General features: G+C 41.1%; 1 protein-coding gene across 1 annotated transcript in view; it reads left to right on the forward strand.

The window, feature by feature from the left end:
- CCDC150 (coiled-coil domain containing 150) overlaps positions 1-15,407 on the forward strand; it is a gene marked incomplete at both ends in the record, with an annotated part of 75,376 nt that overhangs the window by 39,874 nt on the left and 20,095 nt on the right. Inside the window, 3 exons of the mRNA XM_080932889.1 lie at positions 1,860-1,931; positions 5,878-5,985; positions 6,402-6,464. Coding sequence (XP_080789015.1) covers positions 1,860-1,931; positions 5,878-5,985; positions 6,402-6,464 — 243 coding nt within the window. The remainder of the gene's footprint in view (positions 1-1,859; positions 1,932-5,877; positions 5,986-6,401; positions 6,465-15,407) is intronic.

Consider the following 15,407-nt stretch of genomic DNA (forward strand, 5'->3'; position numbering starts at 1 on the left):
TGAGGATAATGATGCTATTGCTATAGAGGTATCTGAGAATTAAGTTAATGCATGGAGAGCATGTAGCAGATAGTGTTGCATTCTTAGCTTTGGGGTTGTCATGGACAGTGGGAAACCTGGCCGCGCCTATTGGGATACCGGCACCCATTCCTCGTGATTCCTCGTATGTTCTTGCTCCAAAAGTGTTGATTCATTTGGGTAATGTCTAATTTATGCTCCTTCATTATTTAAAATGCAGGGACAATTTAGTAACCTGTAAACAGGAAATTTAAATAAGCACCCAACATCTTTTATTAAATTTTTAAAAGCTAAAATGTAATTATATCATTTCTCTACTTCCCTTTCTTCCCCTCCAACTCCTCCTATGTGTCCTCCCGTAGACCCCCTCCACGTCCTCTCAAACTGATGGCCCCCTTTCCTTTAGTTATTATTATTTCATTGTCTGTCTGTCTGTCTATCTACCTGTGTAGGCAGATAAATAGATATCCATGACTCCACAAATATGTAAATGTACACATTTACTTCTTTTTCATGTGTCTTGTGTGCACTTGATTTACGGCTGAGCATTGTTATTGGGTGACCGATTAGGGACCCGGTTCTGGGTAATTCTCCTTCGTCAGCAGTCATCACTTGTCCCAGGTTTTGTCTAGGGTGAGACTCTCTGAGAGTCCCTGCCGTTCACACCTCCACGGGCACTGTCATTGTTCATGTCTCTATTAGGCAACCATAGTTTTTGAGGTATAATAGGTATTGCTTCCCTGTTGTTTCTAGGAGATACAGTCTCCCAACAGACTTCCATGTTCTCTTGTTCTACAGCCTTTCTGCCTCTCTTCTGGGATGTTCCTGAGGCTGTGTTGTGTAGATGTGTTCGGGATTGTGCCCATTGTATCCGTGTTCCATCTGTCTCTACTTAGAGTGCAGGGGTTTTCTGTAACAGTCTCCATTCGCTGTAAAGAGAAGGTTCCTTGATGAAGAGTGAGAATTGCACTTATTTTGTTTATAGAGAGGTTTTTAGAAGAGGTTAGAAATTATGCTGGTCTAGTAAAGTGATAGTGAAGCTTTAAAAGTTCATGACCTCACTAGATATGGAAGCTGCCTAGGTTTCTAGGGTCAGGCATGATTTCCTTCCCATTCTTGGGCCATTAATCCAGTTAAATAGTTGTTGGTTACCACTATGATATGGGTGCCATGACTGTACTTTTCATGATATCTTGAAATGCTTGTTTTAGTTCACAAGAATCACATGTCAGGATATAACAATTCATTGCTTCCCTTTCTTGACAGCTTACATAGTACTTTCTGGTACTGTGAAAGCTGAACCACAGGAAAGGCGTAGTTCATGGTTAGATACAGCTCAGATCTTTCCAGTCATGTGTCTAAAGTATATGGTTTCTTCAAGATAGGTACTTACCTTCAACTTGTGAGAGGTGATTTTTTTTTTTTTAAGCTGTGAAAACAATAGGGTCTTCTACTGTCAGAGGTTGCTGTCATTGTTCCTGAAAAACTATATGGTCCTCTCCAAGCAGTATACAGTCACTATTACAAGTATACCACAGCTAGGGGAACATGTACGAAGGATTAATAAATGAGAAACAAAGGAAAAATGTAGGTACGAAGGACAGTGGACGCTGAGACGCCTATGGCTTCATATCTTCATTAGCAAACTCTGTACATATTTCCTGTCAGCAAAATCATCTATTGTCTAGGGGACGTCTTATAGGCTTCAGTGCATTGCAAGTAAAGTTTGATATTTCTGTAGGAATAGCAGCAATATTAATAGGTATTTAAAAGGGGAAGTGCCAGTCATGTATGGAAATGTAATGATGCGTGTGCATTTGATCTCTTAGGTTGCTCAGCAGAAAGTGAAAAACGCCTTGGAAAAAATTACTGAGAGTAAAAATAAGCTTGCCTATGAAAAGGGGAGACTCCAGGTATGAGATTTATCTTCAATTTTTGTCTGATGTTTAGAATGGTAATTGTTTGATTAAATATATAGACTTTTAGAGAATTTCCGTCTTTCAGTAACTCTGTGGCCTCTGACCCTCCTTAACTTCGCTTCTTTATGTCTGAAGCTTTGTAACTGCCATCATAGACATGCCGTAAGAAAAATGCCTGACGTGCTGGAGTCTGTCGTACTGAGTAGTGTGGTGGGATGTGAGTGAGTGGGAGGGACCATGCTTGCCTCCCAGCTTTCTTGCATGGTTCCCACACTGCAGGAAGCTTGCCACTGATGTGCTTGAGCATGACGTAGACAAACCCTAATGGAAACACTACTCTCTGATGTTTCTACTTGTGAGTTCTAAGGCTCAGGTGCACATTAGAATCAGGTGGGATTTAAAAAAGCCCCAGCAGTAGGAAATGTATATTTACCATTTCTTTTGAAACACATCCAATTAGGAAAAGAAGATTGGAGGGCCCACAGGAGCTAATAATATCTGATAAAATTAGTGGTAGAATTTGGGGTGCTGGGCATATAGAAAGGTCTTTCATGTTTTCTGCGTGCTTAAAAATGTTCAAAATACATAAGAAAAACTTTCTATGACTCTCATGTCAACAAAGGCAATTAAATCAGAATTTAAGGCCTAGATTTAACCCTTCCAATCTAGGCCCACAGAAAGGCAGTTGATACGAGTTGTGCTTGTGTGTCAGTCTTCATTGACCTGAGCAGATCTGACTGTGAGACCTGGAATGTGATGACCTTAGAGAGTGAGGTGAATCACAGTCTAACACTACAGCAACTTACTTCAGTGTACTTTTATACACAAATGTAACAAAGAAAGCTGCAGTCCAAAGAAGTTGAGATCAGAACAACATGATCAGAAAAACATGTAAATAAAGGTAGGTGAGCACATACTAAATATTGCCAAGAGCAGCACTTTCCCAGAACTGAAGTGAAAACGTCTGGTCCTGTGTAATGGTGCAGACTCACATGAGGATTTGCTGAGGCCAGACCTCTGAGAGGACCGTGACACTGGAGAGAGTTTGAATGGGACCTGTGACAGGGAGCTTGCTAACTGCAGCTCTTCACTGGTCTCTCGGCTTGGTCGATCACCACTTGGTTGGCAGAGGCACCACAGAAAACCCCTAGCATTCTGGGTGGTCCTTGTTGCTCCCGCTGACTAGTGCAGAGAGCCTGGTGGTTTCTGCTGGATCCTGCCACCGCTGACACTGTTAAACAAGACTGCTGGTATTGTGACAACGAAGATTAAAATGTCCCCAAAATACAACTTCTAAATAAATCTGCATCCCTTTGTACTATTTACCATTTTCTGCCCCCAACTTTGCATGGTGAGCTAAAAGGGGGAGTCAAAGCATTTAAAAGCCCTTATTAATGTAGGTTTTCTTTTTTTCTTTTTTTCTTTTTTTTAAATATCTAAGCCTACAGGTGGCACTCAGTGTGGCTCACAGAACATTCTCAGGACAGACTGATCTAAACACAATTGCCTGGAACACACTATAGATTATATCTGGAAAAAGTAAAGCAGAAGGCCATATCCAGATCCAGGGTACACTGAAGATAGCACTCAGTGTATGCTTTCTTTAGATTGGGTTCTGTACCTATATTCTGACATCCAACAGGAATAAACATGGCTTCTCTCACAGTTCCCCCAAGGCATTGTTCACCATGTATCATTCTTTTGACCATGTTCCAACATTTATGGGACAGTGACAAATAAAAAGAAAGTTTTACATGGAATTTAGTTAACATCTCCGAGAGGTAGTGTTGTTTGTATGTGTGTATACTTACATCTGTATAATCTCACACTTCCTGCTGCTCCATATGTCAGTCAAGCCTTGGGCCAGCACATCTTAAAGCACTGATTTCTCTATGTTGCAGAATAATATAAAGATGAGCTATGTGCTAAATATGACCAAGACACTAGGGTGCTATGTATTCTTTAAATTTGGTTATATTGGGTTAGAAATGTTACATAGTATGTATATGTCGAGGTTAAGCACTGTGGCACATTCCTGTGGTCACACTTGAAGAGCTAAGTATCGTGCCTTGATTTATTGAGTGTCATGATGAGATGTGAGGGAGTGTGAATATACAAAGTTGTTGCCTGTGATTTCTTTCCCTGTGAGACTTAAGAAGCAAGCTTGCCAGTGATGTAGTTAGGATCGACTTATCCAACCTCATGAAAGCTAGTACCTACTAAATAAGTGGGTCTAAGACATAGTTATATGTTAGAATGTGGCTTGCTGAGTTTTTTAATGAGATAAAGGTAAGTATACAATCAGTACTCATATCGGAAATAGAATATTCAGAGCACCAGGACCTCCTTTCAGGGACTCCCCACAGTCATTGCCAGCTTGACTCTTGACAGCTCTGGTTGGTTACCTGGACTTTGATTCTGAATGAGTATACACTATGTGTTTTCTCCTTGTCTTCTTTCTCATAGTATAGATGCAAACCTTGCTGTACTGCTTGCGGTGGGTGTGTTGTGTAAATTGCTGGGTGGTATATTGCAGTCATTAGGCAAGGGCCATAGAAATAAAAACAACCAGGCTGTATTGAAATCACCGTAGCCACCTGAATGTGTTTATTTGTAGTCAGAATGTACCTGGAGTTGGGGCGCAGGTCAGTCGTAGAATACTTGCCTAACAGCTAAAGGCTGGACTGGGCAGAGGAAATGTGGAATAATCTCACAGTAGGCCTGCCAAGCATGTCAACATTCATTCTCCCCTCATTAAAGTTAGCAGACAAACGCGGTTCAGAGCTGGAAGGCAAAATGCAACATAGTTGATATGAGTTATACTTATTGAACGGGCCTGGCTTTACTCTCAGGGCCAATAACCAAACTGGACTTTTAAAAATTGGCTATTTGGGTTATTTCTAACTCTAAATCTCATTTCAATTTATGAATGAACTACCATTATAGATTTGTCCTACTTTATTTCAATTTTGCAATATATACTAAAAATATCTGGGAAATATAATGAATCAATATTTGCATTTCAGTGTAAGCAGGTTAAAAAGGGGCTCTTTTAATTTTTTGATTGTCTCATATAGCTACAGCTATAGGTCCCAATATATATTGCTATATTTAGGGATGTACACTCATGCGCGTAGTCAGACCAATGGAACAGTGTAAGCATCTGACCATGGCTTAAGTTAGTCATGTCCCAGACTTACTGATGAGCTGGTCATAGAGTGGTTTCTAATGCTCACCAAATCACCAGACTTCAGGGAGCAGGGTTCTTTTGCTTCTGACCATTTTAAATATCCCAAGTAAGAATTCCTACCAAATGATAAAAGATAAAGTGCCTTAGCTGGTGGCATGCTGCACCTCTTGTTCCTCAGTGGCTACAGTATGTTGAGTCCTAAAGATGAAGTGAAAATTGCTTTTATCCCATGAAAAAGTAATCTTATTTAAGAACTCACAGTAATCCTCCTGCCTCTGCTTCCTAAGGACTGAGATAACAGGTATGTACCACCATGCCTTTTGGAGGTAATTTTGTAATTTTAAAATACAACACAACATATAAGCACTCTATTTAACTTTCCTAATTTTCTCTCTCTAAATCTCCCTCTCCCTCCCTCCCTCCCTCCCTCCCTCCCTCCCTCCCTCCCTCACCCCCCTCGATTAAGGCTTCTAATTATCCACATTGGGAAAATGTTCTGAATACTAGCACTGTAGCTCTCTCGGATGTGAGACACGTCTACAGGACAGCAGGACGGTCTCACAGAATTGTTGGTGATAGTGTCCATTTGGACTTCCCTTAGGCCACAGAAAGCAGATGCGCTGTCTCAGTTCATTTACACAGCTGTGGCCTGCTTGTAGCAACAAGTTAAGACAGGATTGTTTGCAACATTAGAAAAATGTAGGATTTGCTTTTCAAGTTTGAATTGCTCTCTAATTGTTTTCCTTGTAGATAAAAGTTAAACAGCTAGAGGAACAGCTGCACACGTTGACTGAAACCAGGTTGCAGAATGACCACCTACACAAACTGAATAAGGCCTTAGAGGTCAAACATGCTCAGGTATGGCGGCTGTGCACACAGGATTGCTCTGAGGTGCAGTTTCTGTGGTGCAGACGGAAGGCATTGCTCGGGGACTCTTCCCTCCCACACAGTCCTGGAAAGGTGAATATCTTCTCTTGACTCAGCTTAAACCCCTGCTGTGTATCAGACTCTGCTGAGGTATAGAGGGCGTTCTAAAGATGCCTTCACCAGAATCAGAATGTACATGCTTCATCTGTATAATGCACCATTCATGAAAGCGTGTTGAATGGGAAGCCCTGCCACACAGGAAAACGTGTTGTTTTCACAACCACTCACAAGGAACTTTGTTATGAAATATTTGTATGGGTTTCATAAGCTCAAAGCTTTTTGAGTTTCAGCCTTAACTTTTTTTTGGCAAATGTGAGGAACAAGTATCTTTGTTTTCTGAATTGTAGGCAAAGTCAGAGCTGAGTGCCAGCAAGGTACATCTGCAGCAGACAGAAGCTCACCTGGAAGAGGTATTGGTAGTGAAGCGGCTGACACCTCTGTAGCTCACATTAACATTTCAGTAAATAAGTTGTTAAGCAGGCATCGTACAGAAAGTGCTTAGTAAGGAATTGAACCCGTCCATATTTTACTAAAGAAAGCAATTCAGTTCAGTGATCACATATTTAGGATATTTGTATCTGTGTTACAAATAGATAGCATATTTTACAATGATCGTAAACTCCTTTAACTCATTATATGCTGAAACCTCCGTCTGTAACTTTGTGTTCAAAGACCACCATTACCATGGTACTAGAATAGATCTTCAAATGGAATACTCAGGGGGTTCTAACCAACCGACTCTGCTGAGTGATGATGTCACAAAGCTCTAAGAGCCTGTGATTAGCAGTAGTGTCCTAGGGAAACTCAGGTTGTGGCCTACTTCTTTACTAGGTCATATAAAGCAGTGTGATATTTTCATTCTTGAAGCCAAGGAATATATGTTCTAGCTTCTTCCTGAACTTTCTGCTATTCTTTCTTCTAAAGTGGGTATTCCTTAAAAATCAAGCCTTAGGTTACTTGATTCTGTTACTTGTAACTAGTAATGCCTCCAAGACGAAGGAAATCTCCGGAGAGGCCCACATCCTCGAAGTCCCTGGAAGGCTCTCGGTTCTTTGTCAGTAATGTGAAGGAAAGGGCTGCAGCCTTGCCCAGTGTTATTCCAAATGTGACACGGCGTGTGAGCTTTGCACCTACCTTGCCTTCCATGCGAATGGCTCAGGAGATGGGAGACTCCAGAATCTCTCTAAAGACTCTATTAAACGCTATTAAAACCATGGAAGGAAGGCTAGAAGGCAAGATAGACATTCTTGCCTCGAGACCCTTGCTAAATGAGGAATCATCAAATTTTCTTAAACAGGATTCGGTAAGTGAAGATCACACACTGAGTCTTTCTTCAAAAAAAAAAAAAAAAAAAAAAAGGTTATTTTACTTATTTACATTTCAAATGTTCCCTTTCCCAGTCTCCCCCCACAGTCCCCTATCCCATCTCCCTCCCCATTGCCTCTATGAAGGTGCGCCTCCATTCATTCACCCACTCCTGCCACACAGCTCTAGTCTCCCTCCCATTGATGCCAGGTAAGCTACATCCGCAGCTGGAGCCACGGGTCCCTCCATGTGTACTCTTTGGTTGGTAGTTTAGTCCCTGGGAGCTCTGGGGGGTCCAGCTACTTGATACTGTTCTCCCTATGAGCTCCTTCAGTCCTTCTTCTAGCTCTTCCGTTGGGGTCCCGGGCTCAGTCTGATGGTTGGCTATGAGTATCTGCATTTGTATTCTCAGATGTTGTCAGAACCTCCCAGGGGACAGTCATACCAGGTCACGTCAACAAGCACTTCTTGGCATCAGCAATAGTGTCAGGGCTTGGTGTCTGCAGGTGGGATGGATCCCTGGGTGAGGCAGTCTCTGGATGGCCTTTCCTTCAGTTTCTGCTTTTTTTTTTTTTTTTTTTTTTTTTTGTTCCTGTATTTCCTCCTGTGAGTATTTTGTTCCCCCTTCTGAAGGACTGCAGCATCCACATTTTGGTCTTCCTTCTTCTTGAGCTTCATATTTCATATGGTCTGTGAATTATATCTTGGGTATTCTGAAGTTAGACTCTAGAGAGACAAATAACCCTATTAAAAATGGGGTACAGAGCTAAACAAACAATTCTTAACTGAGGAATACCAGATGGCCATGAAGCACCTAAAGAAATGTTCAGCTTTCTTAGTCATCAGGGAAATGCAAATCAAAACAACCCTGAGATTCTCACACCAGTCAGAATGACTAAGACCAACAAATTCAAGTGACAGCAGATGCTGGTGAGGATGTGGAGAAAGAGGGACACTCCTTCATTGTTGTTGGATTGCAAGTTGGTACAACCACTCTGGAAATCACTCTGGAGGTTCCTCAGAAAATTGGACATTGTTAATACCTGAGGGCCCAGCTATACCACTCCTGGGCATATACACAAAGGATGCTCAACATATAGCAAGGACACATGCTACGCTATGTTTATAATTTATAATAGCCAGAAACTAGAAACAACCCAGATGTCCCTCAACAGAGGAATGGATACAGAAAATGTGGTACATTTACACAATGGTGTACTACTAAGCTGTTAAAAGTAGTGACCTCATGAAATTCTTAGGCAAATGGATGGAACTAGAAAAGATCATCCTGAGTGAAGTAACCCAGACACAAAAGAACACACATGGTATGTACTCACTGATAAGTGGATATTAGCCCAAAAATTCGGAATACCCAGGATATAATTCACATTTTAATTTCTTACAGTCCCATTTGTCAGTTGCTGGGGTTAATCCTAAGCTATCAAAGTGAGTCCTTTTCATAAAGTCTTATATCTTTTTATTACACCTATTTATTCTGTGTATGTGCTTTCTTATAATACACATGTGAAAGTCAGGGGACAAATTACAGGAGTGGGTTCTCTTCTATCATATAGGTCCTAGGCTCTGACTCGGGACTTTCTCAGACCCACCTGAAGTATAAATAATGACACATGGCCTCTATTACCGTTTGAAGCATAGGCTTTCGCCGGGGCAGTCTCCCAGCTAGTTTTTCTTTTAAGAAAAGGGCTTTATTTTGTTTCAGTTTCACTGGGTTGCAGTTCATCAAGGAGGAAAGGGACATGTGGTAGTGGGTCTTTATGCGGTGAGGACCAATGAACTAGAACAAAATTAGGAGCTCCTGCGAGTCTCACGGCTTAATCTTAGTAGCTAGTGTAGTACCTGTCAGGTTCTGTGCCTTAAATGTTAATCACCTCCAAATGAGCTTCTGTGCCCACAGGTAAGTGTTTCCATGTGAGTGTATGGCAGGCATCTCTCTTCAGATCTTTAAGGAAAAGAAAATGCAAATAGATTCTTCTTTCATACAATACATCCTGACCAGTTTCCTCTGCCTCCACTCCTTTCAGCTACCTGTCACCTTTCCCTGTCCCCTCCTCCTCCATTCCCTCTTCAGAAAAGAGCAGGTCTCTAGGAGACTACAAACAGGACAACACAAGACACAAGAAGACAAGGCAAACCCCTGATAAGGAGCTAGTGAGGACAACTCAGTGGAGAAGAGTCAGAGTCACACCACTCCTGCTCTTAGGAGTCCCACGAAAAACATAAAGCTAAGGGGAGATCAACAGAGGTCACTCTCCTGACAGTCAAAGCACAATTAGGGGGTTCAGGGTTGCATGTTGACATACAAAGCAACAAAGTATGTACACAATTCTTAAAAAGACATAGAGACCCCCGCGTGTGTCTCTGAGTCCAGTTGCAGTAATACAGCAGTGACTAGTGCACATGGAGTGTCATGATGAAAATCAGTATTTTGTAAAAGTTTGCATTAATCATTGTAGTTGAAAGTAAAAACCACAAGTCATTAAATATTAGGGATTACATGAACACTTTATCCTATAATACATTGAATCAGTATTTTCCCCTTAACATATTATTCATTTGACTTTACTGTGGGAGGGACTCCAGAGACTTGCATCACAACCACTCACCCAGTGATAGAAGCCATAAATACTGTTTAAATAACTTGGTTATTTCAGCCTACAACCCACCACATGGATAGTCCTCTGCTCCAGTGTCTGTCTGCCCCTCCCGTGACTGCTCTCAGTTTTCCAGCTTCTCCTCTGCTCCATGTTAGGAAGTAATTCCACCTGCTGAGCCAGCATGACAGCCCTATCCCCGTGCTCTGTGCTAAGTATTGATTACATCATGCTTACCCCTCTCTCTCCTTTTCCTGCTTCTTGCATGCCTCCACGACCACTTGTCATGGTAACATTTGTACATAAACAGAGGCTGCTGAGCCCACTCGGTGTGTGTATGTACCACATACTCAGGGCTGACTGCTTAGGGTGACGTGATATTTCTTTCAGAGGGTTCTTTTCACCTCTAGCTCTTCATCTCGGAGTGGCATCCTATGAAGATTCCTCGTCCATGTTGACATGGCAACTAGCGTTGTCATTGTGCACATCTCTTTTAGGTGACCACAATGTTTAGGGTCAGTGTCACATTTACAAGACACTGTCCCCACAGCAGGTGCTGAGGCTCTTAGACTCTTTCTGCCTCACGTGATGGGCAATGTCACCCCACAGTCAGGTGTTCTCTGCATTTTGACCAGATGTGGGTTTCTAGCATGGCCTCTGTCTCCAGTAAAGGAAGACTCCTTGATGAGAGCTGTGTTTACACTTATCTGTGGCTATAACATGGTGGGACCAGTAGAATATAATTAGAAACTATTCTGGTTGATGGCGTTGGCAGTGGTAGAGTTTCAATTCAAGGGTCCATGACCTCATCAGTCATGATGTGCTTTCTCCATGTTTTCCTCTAGCAGTTTCAAAGTTTCTATCTTAAACTAAAGCCATTTGAGTTGATTGTGCAGATGGAGAGATTTGGATCTGCTTTCATTCTTCAACATATGTGTGTCCAGCTTTCCTGGAGTCATTGCTTGATTGTCTTGAGTTTTTATCAGTGTATAGTTGTCACCTTTGCTCAAATTTTGGTGTTAATTTCTTGGTCCTCTGCTTTATTGAATTGATCTATATGTCTGTCCTGTAACAGCAGCTGTTTCTGTCACTGAAGCTGTGATAGAACTGAAAACAGCTGTCGTGATCTCTCCACAGCATCGTTTTCTCCAGGACTACTTTGCTACTTGGGGTCTTACGAATTTACAAACGAATTTTTGTATTTCCTAGTGCTGCAGAAAATGCTGCTAGAATTTGGGTGGATATTATGGGAACTGCAGATTGCCTCTGGTTGGATAGCTGCTTTTGTAATATTCCTGCTCAGTGAACATGAGCCATTTTTCTATCTTTTCGTGTTTACTTCTAATTCTTTTTTTTAAAAAGTCAATCTATTTTTATTTAGTTGATTGGTTGATTGATTGATTGACTTTTTAAAAATGGGGTCTCATTGTGTAGAACTAGCTATATGTACAAGACTAGTCTTGAACTCACAAAGATCTGCTTTCCTCTGCTTCAATGTGCTGGGATTGTAGGCAATACAACATGACACTATCTCAATTTCTTTCTTGAGTTAGTTTTCATTGTAAGAGTCTTTTCCTTCCTTATCAAGTTTATTTCTAGGTATTATTTCTAAGCTATTCTAAATAGGAATTCTTTTCCTAATTTTTTCCTCAGGATATGCTTAGACACATAGAAAAGTCACTGGTTTTTATAGGTTGATTCTACATCCAGGTATCATATCAGATGAGTTTTTTCAGATCTGAGACGTCTCAGGGGGGATTTTTAGGGGCTTTAGGGTAGAAGATCTCTATTAACTTCTTATTGCTGTGAAAAAAAAGCAGTATGTAAATGAAGGTTTTGTTTGGGTGCATAGGCCCAGGGTATAGTCCATTCTGGCAGGGAAGGCATGGCGGAGCTCCTTACAACAGGACTCCTAGGTGACAGGAGAGAGCAGATGATGAGGCTCCCCTTTCTCCTTTTCATAAGCCTTGGACCCCAGTGCTTAGGATGGTACTGACCATATGCAGGGTAGGTCTTCCCTCAGCCAAACTTCTCTCTAAACACTTTCACAGACATGCCCAGAGTTATGTCTGATAAGCGTGTGCATGTACATGTATGTGATATCTAGTATCTTCTTCACTCTTTATCCATCATAGTTTTTAAAGACAGAGTTTTATGGAAACTGGGGCACATGGGTAGGCAGGGTAGCCAGCTAAGCCCATAGGCTTCTCTAGTCTCTGCCTATCCAGCCTTGGGATTTACACACATGCTGCTGCAACTTGATTTTATGTGGGTGCTTGGGACCAAACCATATGCTGTGTGTCAGACACTTGCTAACTATACTATCCCCCCAATCCCACGAGTCTAAATTCAGCCAAGTTAAAAGTGAAGGTTAATTATGTCATACCTCTATAGGCTAGAATTTTTTTTACTGCCTCCTGTCTTATTTTTTTATTTTCTTCTTTTGTTACTCTAGCTAGAACTTTAAGCATTATCTTTAAAAAGAATAGAATATGGTCACCTATAAAGGTTTCAAGAAATCCATTTAATTTTTTCTATTTAATGTAATTCTTACAATAAATGTATTATATATAGTCTTTATTATATTGATATGTACTCTTCCTATACCTAGTTCTTCAGTTTTGATCATGAAGGAATATTGAACTTTGTCCGAAGCCTTTACTCCTTCTATTGGACCGATTATATTTGTCTCTAAGTCTATGTGTTGTGTTCTGTTTATTAATTATGTATATTTAACCATCCTTGTATCTCTGAAGTCAGAAACTAACTTGATTATTTTGTACGGTGTTTTTTTATGTTACTGAATTTGATTAACAAGTGTTTTATTAAGAATCTGTTTCTGTGTTATTAGGAAAATTGGTCTTTTTATTGTTATTGTTGTGTTTGGCTTTCTTGTCGATATTTACTACAGTCTGCCATTATATAGACCAGGCTGGACCCAACTCACAGAAATAAGCCTGTCTCTGCCTCTCCCAAGTGCTGAGAATAAAGGTAGGACCACCATGCCCATCTTTTGTGTGTTCTTATCTACATTTTATTAGGGTAATAACTGGCATTGTAGAATGATTGTGATGTTCTTTACATTTCTGTTGTATGGGATAACTTGAGGAAGATTGGTATTATTTCTTCTTTAAAGCTGAGGTAGAATTTGATCCTTCCCTTCTGTGTTTCTCTTGCTGGGAGTCTTTTTTTAAGCGTTTTATTGGTTCTTTGTGAATTTCATATCATATACCACAACCACACTCATTTTCCTTCCTTTCATACCTGCCCTTCACCCTTCCTTCCCTCCAACAGAAGAAAACAATTTCATTGTGGGTCACAGTGGACCCACTGTGTGCCCTTTTGTCCATACCTTTTTGCTTGCAAATGTTTGCTGCAATGAGTCATTGGTTTGGTCCAAGGTTGCTGGCTTCTGCTGTGCTATCAACACTGGAACCTCACTGGGACACCTGTTGGATATCCTGTTGCCCTGCATCAGCCAGTTGTTTTGGGTCTGAAAGACTGGCTCCTTTGTGAGACTGCAGGAGTTTATCTATGGGAGAGATGTTGGGGTAAGTCAATTCAAAGCCCTGGATCCAGTCCTGAGAAGTATTTGAGCTAAACGGTCCACTCTCTCTCACCAGCTTTCCTGCTAAGTGCTGCCTCATGGGCCCACGCCATGAGGGCAAGCTTTACTGTGCTGCCAGGTACACACACACACACACACACACACACACACACACACACACACACACAGCCTAGCCAGGGCAAGCTCTACCCTGCTGCCCAGGCAAGGCACAGGACTCACCTACTCTTCCAAGTGTTTCAGATGGTAGGGACAGGAGTTTTCCCACTCTCGTCGACATCAGACATGAGTTAGGACCAGCTCCCTGCAATTCCGTGTCCGGGGCCTGCTCTTGCCGGAGGGTCCTTGTTACTGCTTCAGTCTCGTTCTTCCTAGAGGTCTGTTTGTTTTGTTTATTTTGAATAATTAATACATTTTAGAGGTCTCTTATTGTTGATTTCTTTATACTACAGATTTTTAAAACGTAAATTTCCCAAATATTTTCTAATGATCACAGGATTGTATTGGTTTTGATGTAATCTCTCACTTTTAAATCGTTATCTTATTAATTTGACTATTTTCTCTTTTGTTTAAGGGATTCTGTATTTTTTCTTTGGCCAAGAACCAACTGTGCTTCATTGATTATTTGTATTGTTCTTTTATTTTAGTGTCCTGTTTCACTAGTTTATTATTTCTTTCCATTTGTCGCTTCTACACTTGACTCATGTTGTTTTTATGAGACTTTGAGAGTGTTACTAGACTATTTGAGAACACTCTGATTTCATACTCATGATACAAGTTTATGTATAAAAGCTGCTTTAACAGTATTCCAAAGATGTGCATAGGTTGTCTTTTCTTTTTGTCTGCTTCTGTCTTTCTATATCTAGAATACCTCGATTACAATATGACCTTTGTTAATTCTACCTACTTACCTGAAATTTTTTGTGGTTTTCTTTATTATTTTTATTGGATATCTCTGTATTTATATTTCAGATGTCCTCTTCCCACCCACCAGTCCCATAACCCTTGCTTCCATTAAGATGCTCCCACTCCCACCTCAGCACCTTGTCATTCCCCTATATTGGGAAAACACGCATTCACTGGACCCATTGATGCCAGACAATGCTATTCTCTGTTACATGTGCAACAGAAGCCGTGGGTCTCTCCATGTGTGCTCATTGAATTGGGGTTTTGATCCCTGGGAGCTCTGGATGGTTTGGTTGATTGATAATTTTGTCCTTCCCATGGGGTTGCAAACCCTTTCAGCTCCTTCAGTCCTTTCCCTTAATGCCGCCATTGGGGTCCCCATGCTCACTCCGATGGTGAGCAAGCATCCTCATCTGTATCAGTATGGCTCTGCAGAGCCTCTGAGGAGGTATTCATATCTGCCTCCTGCCAGTAAGCATTTCTTGGCATTGACAATAGTGACTGGATTTGGTGACTGCATGTGGGATGTATCCCCAGATGAGGCAGTATCTGAATGATATTTCTTCAATCCCTGCTCCTCTATTTGTCCCTATATTTCCTGCCATTAGTGTTTTGTTCTCCCTTCTAAGAAGGACTAAGGCATTCAATTCTGGCCTTTCTTCTTTTGGAACTTCATAAAATCTGTGAATTGTTTCTTGGGTATTTCGAGCCTTTTGGACTAGTATTCACTTATCAGTTGAGCACATACCATGTGTGTTCTTTTGTGACTGGGTTACCTCACTCAGGATGATATTTTCTAGTTCCATCCATTTGCCTCAGAATTTCATAAAGTCATTGTTTTTAATAGCTGAGTTGTACTACATTGTGTAAATGTACCACACTTTCTGTATTCATTCCTCTGTTGAAGGACATCTGGGTTCTTTTCAGCTTCTGGCTATTATAAATAAGCCTGCTATGAACAT

This window comes from Micromys minutus, assembly GCF_963924665.1.
Source record: "Micromys minutus genome assembly, chromosome: 19".
NCBI classification, from domain to species: Eukaryota; Metazoa; Chordata; class Mammalia; order Rodentia; family Muridae; genus Micromys; species Micromys minutus.